Genomic DNA, 19,329 nt, shown 5'->3' with positions numbered 1-19,329 from the left:
TCTCGTGGGCGGGGTGACTTAAGAGTGCTCAGCCTGTCTGTGAGTGGTAAGGAACAAGAGCTAACACACCTAAGAGGGATTTTATGTTAGCTAGACAGCCTTGGAGTGAACCTGTGGTACCGTTGGATCCCAGACAGAACTCAGGTGAAAGCTGTTGGCTAGAGAACGGGAGTTTTTCTGCTCCAATTAGCTGATTATTTCAATACAGAGGGCAGGGGGGTTCAGCTAATTCTGAGAGGCTTTGTTCATGTTAGCACACAGTATCTGCACTGTGGACGGAATGGATACAACATTTAAACATGCATTTCCCATTTGCAAGTGCTCCTGAAACAGATTCAGGGTTCAGTCTGGACCTACGGACACTTAGCAGGTACACCGATGCCTTCCCCTTTTCCTGCCCAGGCAGAGGGATATTTTTGGCTGGTTACTGGCTTTTTAAAACATCTCGATCCTTTTCTTTTTTCTTTTTTTTTATCTTTGACAACTTGAAATTGAACCTAGCAAGATCTGTGTGTAGTGTGGAGAAGTTGGAGCGTTTTCTCCCCCTCCCTATGCTAAGAAATAAGCCAAGAGACCACAGTTTCCTGTTCTCCATCGGATTAGGAAACAGCAGTGGAACCCATACCTTGAGCACTTGAAGGATCCTTAGCCCTACCCTTATCCGGAGGGGATGCCCCTGGAAAACAAGACTTGCTGTAGCAGATTCTGCCCAGCTGAGGGCCACTGCCTCCAACATAGCTCCCAGGTTGGCACAAAGACATCTTGGGTCTGTAACCCTTCAGGCATCTATCTGCCTTCTCATCTATAAAAGCATGGTGATATTGACCTCACAGTACAAAATCTGAACCCAACCTTTGAGAGCTTTTGGAGGGCTTGCCTCCTCGTGCTCAGCGAGGAGCTAACACTGGTGTGTGGAAGGAAGTTGACTGACTTCCCCGTCTCTGGTCTCTGTGCCTGTTTACGCTTCCCACCTTCCTTGTTTTAATTATATGGAAACTGGTTTTTGAAAGCTGGCATTCCTGTGCCTGTCCCTTCCGTGTGTTATCCCTGGGCCAGATTGCTTTCAGACTCAGTGTTTTTTTCCAGCCATTGGGCCTGGTGCTTCTCTGGACCACCCTAGCAGCCTTCAGCTGTGGGTGTCCTTCCCCTCTGGTTTGGCTTCTTAATTCTCTATCTGCTGCCAAGAACCCCTTCAGCAGCCAAAGCAGCCCCTGTGCTTGCTTGTGCTCTTTACCTCGAGCAACACTGAAGACAAAGTGTGAGCCTTTCCTGTTCTCTGCTTCCTGTAAGTGCTCTGAACCAGAACTCTGTAGGAGGAGACTTTGGGTGGAGAAGCATACATATTTGATAACTGTTTTGAAGGCAGTATATCTTAGTCTCGTCTAAACCCTAAAAGGAGCTCAGGGTAGGATTTTTAAATAAGCTGCTCACCTTGCAAGTGTGTAGTTAGTACATCGTCTTAGTCCAGTAAAAGCTTTTAAAAACATTGTGTGCTTAAGCAACTTCTTACACTTTCTGTGAGTATAATATTTGATGTAAGCTGAATAGTGATTGTAAAATTGCTGTTTCTTGAGTTTACAGCTTTCTTAACAGAAAACTGTCAGTGACAGCATGTGTCCCCAGCCTAGCATGTAGTGTACTACATACAAAATCATATCTAGGTTTTGCATGAAATTGTTCAAAGTTGTGTGAATTTTCTCCGTTTCACAAAAAGAGTGTTACTCTCATTTTTATGTAACTAAAGGTCAGTTCCCTCTTTGCCTGCATAGAGGGGGCCTGCCCCAGCTACAGTCACACTCTGGTGGCCCTAGAGATGAAATAAGGTGTGTTTCAGAGCTACTTTTTCGACCAGCTTTCCACCATTTAGAAAAATTGGCCCTCCAGAGTAGAATTCGGGTGTGTTAGGGCCAGAGACAAAGCCAGTGTGGTGGAAGTGTGTGCTGCTGTTGGAATGGTCTTGTTACTCTGTCCAGAAAACTGAGTGTCGATGCTGTGTTACACCTACATGTGCAAACATGGAAGGGGCTCTGAGCCCAGTCTTGGTGTCCTTGAGGGTCTACTGTGTCTCATCAGAACTACACCCAGACGATTTGACAGTGTGGACATACCAGCTAATTATATGAAGTAAATCTTATTTTAACTTCCTTGTACATGGACAGAATTTTAACCAGATACGAATCAAATTGCCTTCCGGTTCCATGATTAGCTCTAAAAGTCCAGTTCTCTTGTTGAGACTTCATTCCAGAGACTTCCTTGCACTTGCAGTGCCAAAGTGGTCTGATTGAACACTGGCAAATGTTTCATAATATATACAGAGCTACATTGTATACGGGTAGCTGACTGCATAGCCTTTGTGGGGAGTGGTGTTTTAAAACCTGTGAGATGTTTTACAGGCTGTTGTGCCTTGGGAAGATTTCTCTGTATCCTGGTGAGGCCTGGAGTTTCCTCGTCGGCTCGTTCAATTTCATTTCATATTATCTCCTTTTCTTGCTGGTGGGAAGGAAAGGCAGGCAGTGGTCAGTCACGACCCCTTCAGTGGTTCACAGGTGTTGCCTGAGACCACGGAAAACATATTTACGATTCATAAACAGCAGCAAAATTACAGGTAAGAAGCAGCAACAAAATAATTTTATGGCTGCGGATCACCACAACATATGAGGAACAGTAATTTTAAAGGGTTGCAGCATTAGGAAGGTTGAGAGCCACTGCTCTTAATTTTACAACAAACCTCGGGGCGTTGGTGGCACACGCCTTTAATCCCAGCACTCGGGAGGCAGAGGCAGGCGGATCTCTGTGAGTTCGAGGCCAGCCTGGTCTACGAGCATGTTCCAGGACAACCTCCAAAACAATACAGAGAAACCCTGTCTAAAAAAAACCAAAAAAAATTTTTTACAACAAACCTTAAGTTTTTGTTGCCTTCCATGTGTGCAAAGGTTGATTTGCTGTAACAGCTGTCTTTCTCTTCCTCATAGACCTTTGTGGGTGGTAAAGATCTCAGGAGGGGGGATTAAAAATGAATAAGAACTAGAGTAGTTTGTCCAAGGTGGGATTGAGAGGGACTAGATGGGGGAGGTTTAACAAAAGACATTGATGTTTTAAATGCACAGAAATGCCACCCATCAATAATAAATGGCGTGGCATCGAACAGATGTGCCAAATTGAGTTATTACTGTGTATGGGTCAGTTAGTGGAGAGAAAGCAAGCAGCATAGCCAGTGTTTTACCTTTTTTTTTAAGTACAGAGTGAAAAACCACTATACAAATTTAAATACCTATTTTAAGTTTGGAAGATGCAAAAACAATTCCAATGAAATCTTGTATGTTTTTGAAGAATTATTACCGATGAATGGGTTTGCTTTCCTGGAAAGGTAGATGATGTGTAATGGATTTCATGCTGTTCATGGCTGAGTGCTTGCTTGTTAAGAGCTTGTGTTGTAATTGTCCCAAGGAATGGCATTGCATTACAAAACATGTGAAACTGTTACCCAGAGGTTTTTCTACATTAGTGATTCCAAATCTAAGGAGATCCCTGCTCTGTTCATAAACTACACAGGCCCTCTCGGGAATTCTTACTCAGGCTTTGGGACTGTCTCATCCCGTCAGCACATTGATTCAGTAGATAGATTTCTCACTTGGGAAAGTCAACGTCAGGCAAAATGAGCAAACAGAAGTCCATGAGGTAGAGAATACTTAATAGGTACAGAACCTAGAGAATGCTGGTTTTCCATTTGTCCTCCATAGCAGAGGATAAGTGTGTGAGGTGTTTAATATGAGTCCTCAGGTGCAGAATTAGAATTTGAAAAACCGGACTCAGTTAAAAACATGAAACGATTCCGCTCACGTTAATATTAACCCCTCGTGTGTCTTTTTTTGGTAACTTGTTTGCAATTGAACATCTCTGCTTTCTTGCCCCAACAAAAGTGAATTCCTTTTCATTCTTCCTAATGTGGACAGAATGTTCACAGTTCTTGCCTGCAATGCCAAGTTGGCTTAAACTTGAAGTCAGACCAGAAAGACATTACTGAGTTGTCAAATCTCCTGTTTTTGAATGTGTTTCAGTTAACAAGGATCAAAACTGCATAAAAAGGTCCTGTTGACTCTTATTTTATCCGTCTGTATTGTTAACCTTCGTTGTTTTCTAACCCTCCTCCAGTGTTTTCAAGTGCAGAATTTATTTGAATTAATCTTTTCACCTCCTAGCAATCCCAACATGTCTTAAAAGGGGACTTGTCAAACTGACTTTAGAGCCACCAAATAAATCTATTTTATAGTCTCCTTAGATACCCACCCCAGGACCCCTCTCAGTGGAAGGCTCCATGGTTGGAATCTGCAGTTCTCCTGAAGTCATCTCTCTCTGGTCACCTTCTCTGGGTTATTAAGAAGGTGTTGAAATGTGAGAAGGGCTAGTAGTGAAATCAAATTGTGGCTCTGGGTAATTAGGAGAGAAAGCCCAGGGCTTTCACAGCACATTGTCTGGCTTTCAGCTGCAGCTGCAAACAACGGATATGAACTTAACCAGTTGCTGCAGTGCAGCTGGCTCAGATCTGCCTTTGTAACTGGCTGAAGTGAAATGAAATGGCTGGAAAATTCCAGTCAAGTTAACACCAGTGGGAACGTGTGGAATTAAATAGTGTGAGCAAATGCTGGCTGGGTTGGGGGAAAAACTTCAGACACAAACTTAAGGGTGGTAGCGAGGACTTGGGGGGGGCATTTCTGGCCTTTTTAACAAGGGTCCATTGTTTTGACAAGTTCTCTTTCAGGAGCCTGGGGGTTCTTGCCATCTGAGTGACTTACAGAGTGTGTGGCTTGTCTGTCTGCCTTCTTGACTCAAATTGCCCAATCCTTTTTTAATGAATGAAAAAAAAAACCGTTACCATGTAACTGACAGACAGTAAGCCAAATCTCAGGTGTACTGGGAAGTGCTCCCCAGAGAACTTTTGCCCCTTCCTAGTTACCCTCTCTCATCACATGCTGGCTGTAAAACGGGAGCAGGTTCACTTGTTTCAGGGTTGTTTTTGTTTTTTAATAACTCTTACAATGAAAGGATCTACAGGGAAGGAAATGGTCTTGCCAGAAGGAAGGTTTTGTATTGTATCGATAGAGAGGTTTTTTGGTTTTGTTTTGTTTTTTTCCTCCCTGAACTGTTTGGGGAAAACGTCTTCTGTCACTAAGTTTGGGGTATGTTATCTTTGCCAGCACTTGAGAGCCGTGCCTGCCAAATAATTCCCTGTCACAGGGATTAACCAATGATGGGAAACATTTGATTAAGAGACTTAAAGAAATCTCTCGAGAGGCACATGCCTGGAAGTCGTTGCAGACGCCCCAAATGCCTGCTTCATCTCTCAGCATTTACATTAAGTTTATAGTGACGAGTCTTGCGAAATGGAGATAGTCCAATGAAGGATCTCTTTTAGAGGCAAGGCTCTGTTAGATGTATCATCAAGTCCCTCGGAGCTTCTGTATACCTTAAAGAGGAATTCCCACCACCCCTCCACCCCAGCTATGCCATGCCTGGGTAGTTTAGTAGACAAATAAAAGTTACTAATAAAAACTGACTGTTTCCCAACAGTGGTGCTATGTCAAGAAAGCTAAGCAACAGCTTTTTGCATTGCATTTGGAGCTTCTGCTCCAACGTAGTAATAGGGAAAGTTCCCAGCTCCCCTCCAGTTGTAGTAACCTGTCCATCTTCCATCCCACAGATCACTATTATCTTCAAAGCACACCATGAGTGTACGGATCAGAAAGTATACCAGGCTGTGACAGATGACCTGCCAGCTGCCTTTGTGGATGGCACCACCAGTGGGGGGGATGGTGACGTCAAGAGCCTTCACATCGTGGAGAAGGAGAGTGGCCGCTACGTCGAGATGCATGCCCGCTACATAGGCACCACAGTGTTTGTGCGACAGCTGGGCCGCTACCTAACCCTCGCCATTCGAATGCCTGAAGACTTGGCCATGTCCTATGAGGAAAGCCAAGATCTGCAGCTGTGTGTGAATGGCTGCCCTCTGAGTGAATGCATCGATGATGGACAAGGCCAGGTGTCTGCTATCCTGGGGCACAGCCTGCCACGCACCACCTCAGCGCAGGCCTGGCCTGGCTACACCCTGGAGACCGCCAGCACCCAATGCCATGAGAAGATGCCAGTGAAGGACATCTATTTCCAGTCTTGTGTCTTTGACCTGCTCACCACCGGTGATGCCAACTTTACTGCCGCAGCCCACAGTGCCTTGGAGGACGTGGAGGCGCTGCACCCCAGGAAGGAACGCTGGCACATCTTCCCCAGCAGCAGCCGTGCAGGAGGCAGCCATTTGTCTGTTGCTCTTGGACTCACATGCTTGATCCTTACTGTGTTTTTGTAGGGGTTGTTTGTTTTTTGGGTTTTTTGTTTGTTTGTTTTTGGTTTTTTTGTCTATAACAAAATTTTAAATATATATTGTCATAATATATTGAGTGAAAGAATATATATGTATATACCATGTATATGACAGATGTTTGTCCTGGAACACCAGATTGTACATTATGTGTTTGACTGTTTTCACATATGTTGGTTGTTGTGTTTTTTTGATTGTACCAATTTTGTTTTGCAGTTTTGTGAAATGTTTTATAATGTCCCTGCCTAGGGGCCTCTTAGAAAGCACTTTATTTTTTATATATTAAATATTTATGTGTGTACCTGGCTAATATGTACAGTGCATATACACAGACACAACAGCAATCCATTTGAAGGTGACCAGTTTGTAGCTACCTTGGGTGTTCCTCCTGCACGTCCCATTGCTACTGATTTGCCAAGGTACACAGTTCATAATGGAGCTGTCTCCCTTTTGAAGTGTCAATCTGAGAGGAAAATTGTCCCCTCCCTTGTAAGTACTTTTGATTCTACTTAAGAGCTCTGTTTCTAACAACTTACTCTCAGAACATGGGGACAGGATTGCTACAACTGCAGTTCTTGTTACTCTGACATTTGAGCACATGGCCCGTGAGGTTGACCCTTCTGAAGCTGCCATTTGTTAAGTACCAGTATGGTGATGGTCATTTCCAGTTGATAACCAGGCATATCTCCCTACACCTGAGCTAGTCTCCCCTATTCCTGTTTAAATAGTAGTTTCCCCTCCTTTTGCTTAAAGAGTTTAAACAAAGTCATCAACTTACTAGAGTTCATGCCTTGCTATCCCTCTCTGTAATTTGTAGAGATCACATTCTTAACTCTTTCCTCCTCGGCTGCTTGGAACCCTAACGGTGCTCTCTCTCCACCCCAACGTCTCCCTCACTTCACCTCAGGATTCCAAACTCTGGAATGATATTGAGGTCCAGGTGTAGGGCCTTAAGGACAGAAAACCTTCCTTGGTGTGTATTAGTATACACGCTTGCCTGTGGATGCTGTCGTCCCGATGGTCGTAACTGGGCATTGCACTGTCCAGGTAGTATCCGTCTTCTCAGTTCTCTGCCATCTTAACACCTGTAGTTGAATATTAGGCAGTTAGTTGCTCCTGTCACTGAAATCCCCATAAGGTAAAGTCTCTCCTTGCCTCTACCATCCATTGTTGGTACCAACTATAGAAGGGAATTAACAAAAAGGCTGTGATTAGCAGAGTTAACTCCTGAATAGATAGGTTTATATTGTTATATCTAAATAGTGTGAGTGTTTGGGTTCCAAGAAGTAATACAATTTGTGTTTCAATATTTAAGGTTTACAGTAATGCAAGCTTTAAATGCTGTAGTTATCTAGGCCAAGGTGATGCCTTTGCCGTGTCCTTTTGACCAGTGGCACTGACAGACTTTGGCATCAGAAAAGGATACCCATTTTGTGAAGTGGTATCATCAACAGGATGGGATTGTGTGTGTGTTCTAGAGGTAGCAAACCCTTAAACTTGGGGAAAATTCTGAAGGCACCCCTGAACTCCAGGGAGCTGGAATCTAACCCCCTGTTAAAGAGTCCTTTTAAAGGAAGCTGGACTAGGAAGGACTGACCAACCCTGAGCTCTGAAACATGGCCACTTTTGTTCATGTGCGGAGCCATGTGCCAAGTTCAGAAGCTTTTTCACTAGGCTAGTGACTTGCAGTTGAGTAGAACGAGAAAGGGAAAGACGTTGGATACTTTTTAACCACTATTTTTGTTCAAGTAGTATAAAGGTAAAGTGAAAACAATAGAAGTTTCTACAGTGTCTGGCTTTAGAGTGTGTGATTGATACACCTTTTATCCTTTTTGGGGGAGAACAAAACCACCACCTCTACTCATAGTCTGGGTCAGAAAGTGTGTTTAGCGGGAAAGGGTGCCCATGAGACTAGTATACTACACATTGGAAATATCAGCAATATAGTATGGTGGATTGTTTGTTCTCCCTCGTAATCAGTGTCCCTGTATGACCTTTATGGTCCCCACAGATAACTTTTAGAAATAAAGTATTTCTGTAGAGGAGAGCCAGGTTTTCTTTGAGGTTTCTAAGAACTTACTACGGCTTTTGCTTCTTTAGCCAGAATTTCAGATGATGCCAGCGTATGAGTAGGCTTTGGCTCTTCATGGGTCTCCTGGGAGAGCTTACAACTTGGGCCAAAGCACCGATTTCCATAGATCTATGTGTGATTCTTTCAGAGAAGACTCAAAAAACACGGGGTTTTTTGCCCTCTTCACTGTGCTTGGAAACCCCTACAAATTGTGCCGAGAGTCTTTACAGAGAAACCTGTAGATGTGGTTCATAGGTATATGAGTTAAGTATCTGTGTAAAAACAGTGGGTATGCAGTATGTAAATACTTTAAATTATTATGCTAGAAAAATAAAAGTTACAGACCATGCTGTCCGATGTTTCTTCCGTGATGTTAGCGACACCTGCTGGAAGAGCTGAGGAACCTCTGCAGGAGGAAAGGATAAGGGTGTTTTAATAAGACCCTAATAGTTTTTCACAAGATGGGACGCCCTGCCCCCTAGCTTGTTTGACTGCTGCTGTAGTTTTTCCTTTATAGCCTTTAAGCAATTACAAATAAAGTAGTGTCTGTGAGACTGGCTACCGGTCCTAAAGTCCTATTCTTTAAAGACTAGCTTTGTCCCTTGAGGACACTGCACTCTAGAGTCTTTTGAAGAGGTACTGGAGTGCAGCAACTTTTACCCTGAAAGATGTGGGAGGTAGTGTTTTGGTTTGTTTTTTTTTTCTTCGTTTGAAAGCTTGCAAACCCTCACTTCCTGGTTGTTTTAAAAGGGGATGCCATGTGTATAACAAATACTTTCACAAAAGTTCACAGCTGACCTCCGTCCAGCTCTCTGGAGACCAATATTAGACAAATTCATTACTTTTTTATTTTTTTTATTTTTGAGACAGGGTTTCTCTGTGGCTTTGGAGGCTGTCCTGGCACTCACTTTGTACACAGGGCTGGTCTCGAACTCAGAGATCCGCCTGCCTCAGCTTCCCAAGTGCTGGGATTAAAGGCATCGGCCACCACCACCATATGTCCAGAAATTCTTGAAAACTCAGATTTCCATTTCAAAATACAAGAATCCTGTCAGTTGCCTGATTTATTTCATTAAAAAAAAAGAACTAGGTATTGATGCTATTGTATTTCCTAGATCAGGCAAGGGTAAGACAATCTCGGATGCCTACAGACAACCTGTGTTCCCATAACTAAGTGTATTTCTTCAGAGTCAAGCAACAACCTACCTCTCCACCCCCAAGAAGGTAAACAAAAGGGAGAGAAGTTCAAAATTCTATTGCAACCTCTATTTTATGTATGTCTTCTAAAGGGGAAATTAATTCAATAGTGTTTTTTTATGGGGGGGGAGGAGGGGAGTGTCAAGACAGGGACTCTCTGGCTTTGGAGACTGTCCTGCAACTAGCTCTTGCAGACCAGGCTGGTCTCGAACTCAGAGATCCGCATACCTCTGGCTCCCTGGTACTGGGAGTAAAGACATGCACCACCACCCGGCCTTAGTGGTTTTTTGTTTTGTTTAATTCACTGTTCTTACCCTCTCCCACCCCCCTCCCAGAGAACCTCTAGTAAGATGTTTCAAACTGTCAACTAAATAACACAATAACCCCCCAAACCTTTGAATGCTGTCACCGTGTTTGTGTCTCCTCTCTTGTGAATGGCTTGCAGACTGACAGAGGCCAGATACAGCCAGATCTCACTCTGTTCTCATTGGAATGATGTCAGATCAACTGAACAAACTGACTCTGTTAACCAGAACATATTGAGATAGGTCTATCAACCTACCATTCAAATGAAAACAAAAATAGGCCAATATTTCCTAATTGAAGGGTCTTTCCTTTATGGTTGTGAACCTAGCCCTTTAATGCCTGAGCCATCTCTCCAATCCCCAACAGTTTTTTTGTTTGTTTGTTTTGTTTTGTTTTTAAATAGGAGATACATCTATGGTCCTTTTTTTTTTATTTAAAAATAAAAACTCCAAAACTGTTTTTTTTAAAAAAGCATTCTGTAACCAGGTCAAATAGTTTTAAGGCCAAACCACAAATGAATTGGCAAAGTAAGAAAAATGCACCTGCCATAAATAATCTTTACAACTAGGGCTATTTCAAGGTCTGAGAAGATAGTCAAGTGTGTGTCACACAATCCTGAGGACCTGGGTTCAGCTCCAATGACAGTGGCATGTGCCGCAGATGGCTGCAGTTCTGGGGAAGCCAGGCCAGAAAGGTCTCTGAACTGGCCAGCCAGCCAGCCTTGATGAATTGGTGAGCTCCATGTTTAGTGAAAGATGGAGGTCATAAGCCATAGAGGGTGACACCTGGTGTTACCCCGGCCATTGCATACATGTATGATGGGGAAAGTCCTGTTTATATGTCAATAAAGCACTGTTGGCCAACAGGGAACCAAGATAGGTGGGTCTAGGAGTCCAGGAGGACTCTGGGAAGGAGAAACAAAAAAAGTCAAGATGTAACACCATGGGGTAGGAAGCCCGGAAAGTTCTCCGGTAAGAGAAATACTTAGATTAACAATTATGGGGTAATTACTTAAGTCAGAGCTAGCCAGTAAGAAACAAGCAAGGCCAACAGCTTCATAATACAGCGTCTTGTGTGTTATTTGGGGACTACAATATGGCAGAGCCCAGGCGACTGGCGGGTGATAAACCAAAGCGGCTAACAAGGAAAGGCTTCCCTTTACACATGTACACACACACCTACAGGACACTGCATAGACCACACACCAAGAAGACACTGATGGTACTGTTGAGTGAATGGGGTACAGATCTAAATAGAGAATTCTCAATAAAGGAATCTCAAATGGCTGAAAAGCACTTAAAATTGCTCAACATCCTTAACCATCAGGGAAATGCAAATCAAAACAACTCTGAGATACCATCTTGCTCCTGTCAGACTGGCTAGAACCAAAATCACCAATGACAGTTTATGCTGGAGAGGATGTGGAGAAAGCAGAACACTACGGGTGGGAGTGCAAACTTGTACAACCGCTTTGGGAATCGGTATGGCCATTTCTCAGGAAAATGTGAATCAGTCTACCACAAGATCTAGCAATCCCACTTTTAGGCATATACCCAAGGGATGCACCTTCATATCACAAGGACATCTCTGTTCAACTATGTTCATAGCAGCATTATTTGTAACAGCCAGAACATAGAAGCAACCTAGATGCCCTTCAACCAAAGAATGGATAAAGAAAATGTGGTACATTTACACAATGGAGTATTACTCAGCAGAAAAGAAAAAAAATGACATCTTGAAATTCACAGGCAAATGGATGAAACCAGAAGAAACCATCCTGAGTGAGGTAACCCAGACACAAAAAGAAAAACATTCTATGTACTCACTCATAAGTGGATATTAGACATAGAGCAAAGGATTATGGATTACCAGTCTACAATCCACAATGCCAGAGAAGCTAGGAAACAAGGAGGACCCTAAGAGAGATATAAATGGACCCCCGAGAAGGGGAAAGGAGCAAGATCTCGTGAGTAAATTGGGAGCATGGGGGGATGGGGAGAGAGAGGAGGGAAAAGGAGAGGAGGAAGGAGAACATGAGGGATCAGTAAGGTCGAGTTGGGGGAAGGACAGAGAAGAACAACAAGGAAAGAGATATCTTGTTAGAGGGAGTCATTACAGGCTTAAAGGAGAAATCAGGCACTAGGGAAATTTCCAGAGATCTACAAAGATGACCCCAACTAAGTATAAGCAATGGTGGAGAGGCTACCTTAAATGCCCTTCACCTATACTGAGATTGATGACTACTAATGCCATCATAGAGCCTTCATCCAGTAGTTGATGGAAGCAGAAGCAGGGACTCACAGCTAAGCACTGAGCCGAACTCCTGGAATACAGTTGTAGAGAGGGAGGAGTGATGAGCAAAGGGATCAAGAGCATGCTGGGGGAAACCCACAGAAACAGCTGACCTGAGCAAGTGGGAGCTCATGGATCCTAGTCTGACAGCTGGGGAACCAGCATATAAGACGGAGGAACCAGGCCCCCTGAACATGGGTATCAGTTGGGGGAACTTGTGGAACTTCTGGCAGTAGAACCAATATTTACCCCTAGTGCACAAATGGGCTTTGTATCTCTCACCCTAGATGGGGAGAGGGTAGGAGGGTTCCCTAGGTCCTGTCCCAATTGATGTGACAGACTTTGATGATACCCCATAGGAGGGCTCACCCTCCCTGAGAAGTGGATGGGGAGTTGGTGGAGGGAATGGAAGGAAAGGAGGGAGAGGGAACTGGGATTGGTATGTAAAATAATATTGTTTTTTATTTAAATAAAAATAATAAAAAAGAAAGGCTGCACAAGCCAGGGAAAGCAGCTCCCCACCTTCATGGCCTCTGCATCAGCTCCTATCTCCAGGTTCCAGGCCTGCTTGGGTTCCCATCTTGGCTTCCTCCAATGATGGGCTATGATCTGCAAGTGTGACTTGTTTGGTTTTTTTGTCTCAGCAATGGAAACCCTAAGACCGTTACCAAATATCATGAAGAGGGAAGAGGTACTTTCTCTTGCTCTAAGAGAAAGAAAGACCAAGCCTGTGTCTCATGAATATTTACTTTCTTTTTTGGTGGGGGGGGAGAACATTAAGTACAAACACAAGATCATTAGCTCCTATCAAATTGGAAATTTAGATGACATTTGGGGTTCAGGAAGGAGGTTAATGACCACCTGGGAAGATGGAAGAGCAACAACAGATAGGAAAAGCTTGCAGATCAAAACTGCAGCTAGGGATGCTGTCTGGTTCCTTTGAGCTGCAGGGCCATTAAATGGTGACCCCTTTGTATAGTCTACTGGGGGGGCAGCATGCCACCATGGCCAAGATTAGGGTCTGTGGAACTGCCAAGTGTTAAGCTTCAATCTACTCCACTTATCGCACCTCCTTAGGCCTTCTAAACCTCGCCTAGACTTCCATTTCCTCACTTTTAAAATGAGAATGCCAACATCACACCTCAAACATTCCCTGTGAGGAGCAAATTTACTGCTTTATCTGAATTTCTTAGCATAGAGCTGTACACAGCCCATTCCTAAAATGGACCATCTGTGTGTTCACCTTAGGGAGCTGGCACCGAACTACATTTTAGTTTTAAGTCCCCATGAAGATTCAAGAATTTAGGACTGAGAATTAAAGTTCTGAAGAAAGTTTGGACATCCAGGAAGGAAACAAACTTAGGACACAGCTTCCAGGAGAGCACCTGAGACCAAATCAAAAGGCAGGGACACCAAGACCCTCACTGCAATTGCTCCCAGAATGTCAGCACAGATTTACTCTAACCCTAAGACAGTAACAATTGGCTTTTGAGCAACCGTTTGCCCTGGATAGGTCTTCAGGGGCTAGGAATGGTCTCAGTAAAATTATTGCTAAAGAGATAGTTGACCAGAACTCCAGGGGAGAAGTGAGTAATTAATTGCGTAAGGCCTCTATCAAGTGTTTCTTCTTAGACTGGGTGGCAATAGATGTAGTTTATTTGGTGTCTCTCACAAACCAAAAAATAACTCTTAGATCTGGAACCTTCTAGCTGTACGAACCAGGCCAAGGCCAATGATAATATTTTCATCTTCTCATAGTGGAAGCAGGAAAGGCCATGTATAAAAGCCTGAGAGATTGAGACTGGCTTCGTCAAACAAAGATATGGCCAGCAGTTAGGAATACTTCTTTGCTTCTTGTCCTACCAGAGGACCCAGGTTCAGTCCCCAGCACCCACTAGCCAGGTAACAACTGTCTAATTGTAGCTCCAGGGGACCTGATACCCTCTTCTGGCCTCCATGAGTACACACACACACACACACACACACACACACACACACACACACACACACACACACACACACACGACATGCGGGATATTTGATGGCACTGTGAAACCTGAGACTGTGTTAATTAAAGTCAACCTTGGATCAGGGAGCAGAGCCAGCAACTAGTTGACAGGAATTAGCCATAGAGAGTACAGAGGATCCAGGAAGACGGATAGAGAGATGTGGTGATACCTTGCCCGTACAAATAAAGCCTGTCTGAAGGTCAGAGAATAGAGCTTGCCACTAACTAACCATAGAGGTCTGGAGGTCTGTACAGACAGGCAGGAAGTGAGTTAGCTGGGAGGAAACAGGATATAAGCAGGAAGAAACAGGAACCGGCCCACTGGTCCGCAGAGATGCTAAGGAGGTAAGGTGTAGCGGTGGCTTGCTCCTCCTCTCTGATCCAGCATTCTCCTAGTCTGGCAGCCCCGCCTATACTTCCTGTCTGGCTACAGACCAATCAGCATTTATTCACCAACCAGTAAGAGAAACGTATTCACAGCACCAGAAGGACATCCCACATCGGAGAGATACACAGGAAGGAGTCAGGAGGGACTTGGGAGTGTCTGTCTTTTTAGTTTGGGATGGCAGGAGAGATGTTCCCTTGCTGGGTCTCCAGCCAAAAGGGAAGGTCAGCCGGTGGCTTCTCTGATCCAGCAGGTTTTCACCCCAACATCTGACTCCGAAGAGTCTTTATTGGTAAATAGAACAATAGAAACTTAATTTAAAACGGCATTTGGTGCTGGTGGGACCAGAAGTCCCACCAAACAGCAGCCTGAGTAGTGGGGAGGGGGGGTGCAGCACCGACCTCAGTGGGGGGCAGACCAAGGGCCAGACAGTAATTACAATATCAGTAGACCCAGGTGCAGCCACTAAGCCAACAGAAAAACAGCATATCCTCATCTAGATAAACAAATACACTGTAAATAAATAAATAAATCTTTAAAATATGTTTTTCAGCCGGGCGTTGGTGGCGCACGCCTTTAATCCCAGCACTCGGGAGGCAGAGGCAGGCAGATCTCCGTGAGTTCGAGGCCAGCCTGGTCTACAGACCTAGTTCCAGGACAGCCTCCAAAGCCACAGAGAAACCCTGTCTCGAAAAACCAAAAATAAAAAATAAAATAAAATAGGTTTTTCAGCCAGGCCGTAGTAGCCTATGCCTTTAAACTCAGCACTCAGAAGGCAGGCAGGTAGATCTTTGAGTTCAAGGCCAGCCTGGTCTACAGAGTGAATTCCAAGACAGCCAGGACTTACACAGACAAACGAAAAAAAAAAAAAAAAACAGAATTGTTTTGTCAAATGTGAGTTGTGAGAGTGGAGGAGTTATGAGAGGTTGCACACGCATGTTCAATAAAAACACAACAAATGAGAACATGAAAAAATGTTGAAAAGACCAAATAAAAGAAAATCTCACAAAAGCGGGAAGAGTACACAGAAGGGTAGTGGAGACATAATTGATAAAACCTGTAAACAGTAAACGTACTGAATAGAGATGCCAAAATGCGGGGACCAAAATGCGGGGACTGCTTGCGGTTTCCAAGATTAGAGCTGTGAAGGAACTGTCTGTTGTTGCCTGTTTAAATGTTTTCCTTTAAAAATGATTATGTATTTCCTGGGGCATTAGAGAGTCTAATAACTAGGCAAGACTCTTTGGTCTCAGTTAGTCCAATATGAACTATCGTCGACAGCCTCGGGGTAGAGAGGAGGAACTCACTGCACTATCTAACCTTTTGCAACCTAAGGGCAAGAAGGCAAAACCGGAAAGACACGTAATCAAGCCTGGGGGCTGTCGCATCACCGCTGCGAGCCCTTTCTTCTCCCATTCCACAGTTGATTTTTCCGTCTTGTGGATACTCTTTGTAGAATAAGCCCTCCTTCAGTTCACTGTGGGTGGCATAAAATGTAGTGTACAGAGGCATCCCCCTGGTTTCATCTGGAATCGTCAAGGATCTTATCATAGCCTTACTCACTTGAGATACTTTCTATAGCCTTACTCACTAGAGATACTTTTTTGGTTGTTATTTTTAACATGAACTTATAAGGGCTGAGGCCATAGCTCAGTTGATAGAGTACTTGCCTCTCATGCACAAAGTTGTCCCCAACACCACATGAAGCAGGTGTGGGCTAAACCCTTAGGTGAGTATCACAGTTACTAATCACTTTTTAAAAAATGGGCTGGAACCTTTTCACGGGAACTTGCGCTCTTCAGCAACCACAGGGGAAGATAACTAATCCAAGTCATAAAGTAGCTAACCATAGCCAAATAAGGATATCAATGAATAAGAAAATGGGGTTGAGTATAACATGGAAGGGAACAGTCACATAATTAACAAACACCTATTGAGTACATCTGGATACTGGGGATCTAATGTTAAATACCCACATTTCCTTACCAAGAGGAGCTCGCAGTAAGGAAAATGATTATTATTTCAGTTCTCGGTGCTCAATTTTGAAATGTTTTTAATTGAGATATTTTATATGCCAGACGTAACTCATCTTTACATCCAGCAACAATTTCAATGAAGCAAAGTGCTTACCTTCTTCATGCGCCCTGGATGGCTGCGCTGGCTGCCTGTTCCAGGGGTGCGCTCATGCAGAAGCAGCGTGTCAGCGATGGCAGCCTCAAGTTGAGCCAGACATCCAAGATGGTTCCTTCAAATGGCTCACACCAGTGGAAGTTATCCTCTGAGAGATCAGCTGGGGTTGTGAAATCAGGTAGCCACTTGTATTGTTTAGGGTTTCTGTTGGTATAATAGAACACGATGACCAAAAGCCACCTGGGGAGGAAAGGGTTTATTTCAGCTCCCAGCTCCTAATCAGAGTCATGAGGGCAGTCAGAGCGGCAACTTGAGGCAAGAACTGAGGCAGAGGCTACGGAGGAACGCAGCTCACTCGCCTGCTCTCTGATTTGCTCAGCCTGCCCTCTTAAACCACCCAGGACTGTGGGCACTGCCCCCAGCGAGCTGGGCCCTCCAACATCAATCACTCATCAAGAAACTGCCCCACACTCTTGCCCATAGGTCAACCTAGTGGGGGTATTTTCTCAACTAAAATTCCCCTTCCAAAATGACTTTAGCTTGTGGTGTCAAGTTGACAAAAAATTTTTTCTGTGTGACTTTGGTTTTTCATAGCATGTTGGCTCTGGAGAGAGCATAGCAAAAGTAATCTTAGAACAGAAACTGATTCCTAATAACCAGGGAAGATGACAAACACAGTTAATGACCACCCCCCAAGGACCAGCACATTTTCGCTTCCACTGTCTTCAGATGCTCAAAGTACCTATGGGGCTGTCCAAATTCAAAGACACAAACACAGTAAACCTCGCCTCTTGATAGGAGAGAAGACGGAGTATCAATGTTACACTGCAGCAAGTAACATAGGATTACAGATATTTTGGGGTGTCCTCAAAAATACCACATGCTGCTGGTAGGAAAAAAAAATCATTGTTTCATGCCATGCCTCATCCCATATTATTTTAACCCACAATTAAACTTTCAGATGCACTGGATCATCTTAAATCTAAGAAACAAGATGATCCCATCTATAATTCCTTGTTGTAAATAAGGGAATATCCCAGGTGGGAAAAGACTTCTTGCAAATGAAGATAAGTGTATATTCTGGTTTAATCTATACGCAGAACGCCTTCACATTCTCTGTATCACAGAAACAGATCTTTAATATTCCAGACAAGACATTTAGTACAAATGCCTAACACATCTCAGGACATTACTGTTGTTTTTCTTATTTGTCTCTGCTTTTTAAGCTACCGATTCTTTCAAAACTACTAAGGAAACATTTAAATCTCTGTCCCAAAAAAAAAAAAAACTCAAGATTCAAAGGCTGAGGTAGAATCCTGCATCCCAGAGAGGCTGAATAGCAAACAGCTCACCTGACTCACCTCCTTGTGTCTCCCAAGAAATCCTCGTGCTTTTTCTTGCCCCCTCCTTATAAACCCTTCGCCACCTGGCTCCTCCCTAATTGCTGACCCATCCTCCTGACCACAGGTGAATTTTATTTAATCAAACACATCTTTGCATCATTAAACAAATGTTCCAGAGCATAAGCAAAAGTAACATACCTTAAAATAACATTCTACAACACTTTACATCCTTTAACTCAACTTAACAAAACCTAATCTGTGATGACCATTCCAGGCTATTGGAAGAGCATACAAACCAGCAATAGTGTCTTCCTGGAACTAACAACCATTAGCAAAAGGCAGAAAAATATCTCTCTTCTTTGGGATTACTCTCGGTGACGGCGGAGGTGTCTCTTATTGAATGGCTCCGCACCTTCAAATAGCTACATAAATAAACTGCAGAGGTACACAGTTGGATTTGAGTATGGTGACTTTTTAACTCTCATTCATTCAGAGACAAGGCTTGCTGTAAAGAGACACCATGACCATGGCAACTCTTATAAAGGAAAGACAGTTATTTGATGTGGCTTGCTTACAGTCTGAGGTTCAGCTCATTGTCATCACGGCAAGGGCGCAAGGCACAGCAACATGCAGGCAGACGTGTGTTAAAAAAGTAGTTGGAAGTCCTATATCTTTCAAGCAACAGGAAGTCAGCTCAGACACTGGGTAGTATCTTGACCACAGGGAACCTCAAAGCCCCCTTCCACAGTGACACTTCCTCCAGCAAGGCCACACCTGCTCCAGCAGAGCCACACCCCCTAATAATGTCACTCTCTATGAGCTTGCAAAGGTCAATCGCATTCAGACAACCCGCAACAACATTACTTTAAAATTTTTACTATTTTATCTCCAGTGCTTCACATTCAAAACAGAAGCACGAGGCGACTAGAGAGACAGTTCAAGGATTTAAAAACCTTTGCTGCCCTTAGAGAGGCCTTAGGTTCATTTTCCAGCATCCCCATGGTGGCTCCCAATCACCTGTAACTACAATTCCAGGGGATTCAATTCCCTCTTCTGCCTTCCACGGTTACCACGTGTGTACATGGGGCACGTACAGAGAGATGTTCAGGCAAACACTCGTGTAAACGGAGCTCTTAGTTGGTGCATATAATAAAAAGCTGGAGTCAGATACAGAGGGAAATGCTGACTGATCAGAGAGAAGGAGCTAGCCACAGCACGCCCAACCTC

The 19,329-nt window shown here is 43.9% G+C and overlaps 1 protein-coding gene and 1 long non-coding RNA gene across 6 annotated transcripts in view; one reads left to right on the top strand and one right to left on the bottom strand.

Moving 5' to 3' along the window:
- Rgmb (repulsive guidance molecule BMP co-receptor b) overlaps positions 1-8,788 on the top strand; it is a 26,136-nt gene extending 17,348 nt beyond the window's left edge. For both annotated transcript variants that reach the window (XM_040758314.1, XM_040758316.1), the window contains one exon: positions 5,699-8,788. In XM_040758314.1, the coding sequence (XP_040614248.1) occupies positions 5,699-6,358 (660 nt within the window). In that variant the 3' untranslated portion in view covers positions 6,359-8,788. The remainder of the gene's footprint in view (positions 1-5,698) is intronic.
- On the bottom strand, positions 7,368-19,329 carry LOC121144496. 4 transcript variants are annotated; one of them, XR_005881867.1, is made up of 4 exons: positions 19,120-19,329; positions 16,760-16,963; positions 8,787-8,847; positions 7,368-7,455 (listed from the first exon to the last, which is right to left on the bottom strand). It is a non-coding gene; the product is annotated as an uncharacterized LOC121144496 (long non-coding RNA). The 4 variants fall into 4 exon arrangements; XR_005881864.1 differs by lacking the exon at positions 19,120-19,329 and adding an exon at positions 18,678-18,807; XR_005881865.1 differs by lacking the exon at positions 19,120-19,329 and adding an exon at positions 18,112-18,198.

The sequence above is a fragment of the Mesocricetus auratus genome, unplaced genomic scaffold (genome assembly GCF_017639785.1).
Source record: "Mesocricetus auratus isolate SY011 unplaced genomic scaffold, BCM_Maur_2.0 Super-Scaffold_100018, whole genome shotgun sequence".
Taxonomy (NCBI): Eukaryota; Metazoa; Chordata; class Mammalia; order Rodentia; family Cricetidae; genus Mesocricetus; species Mesocricetus auratus.
Note: the sequence above shows the minus strand (reverse complement) of the source record. Positions and strands in the feature narration are given on the sequence as shown.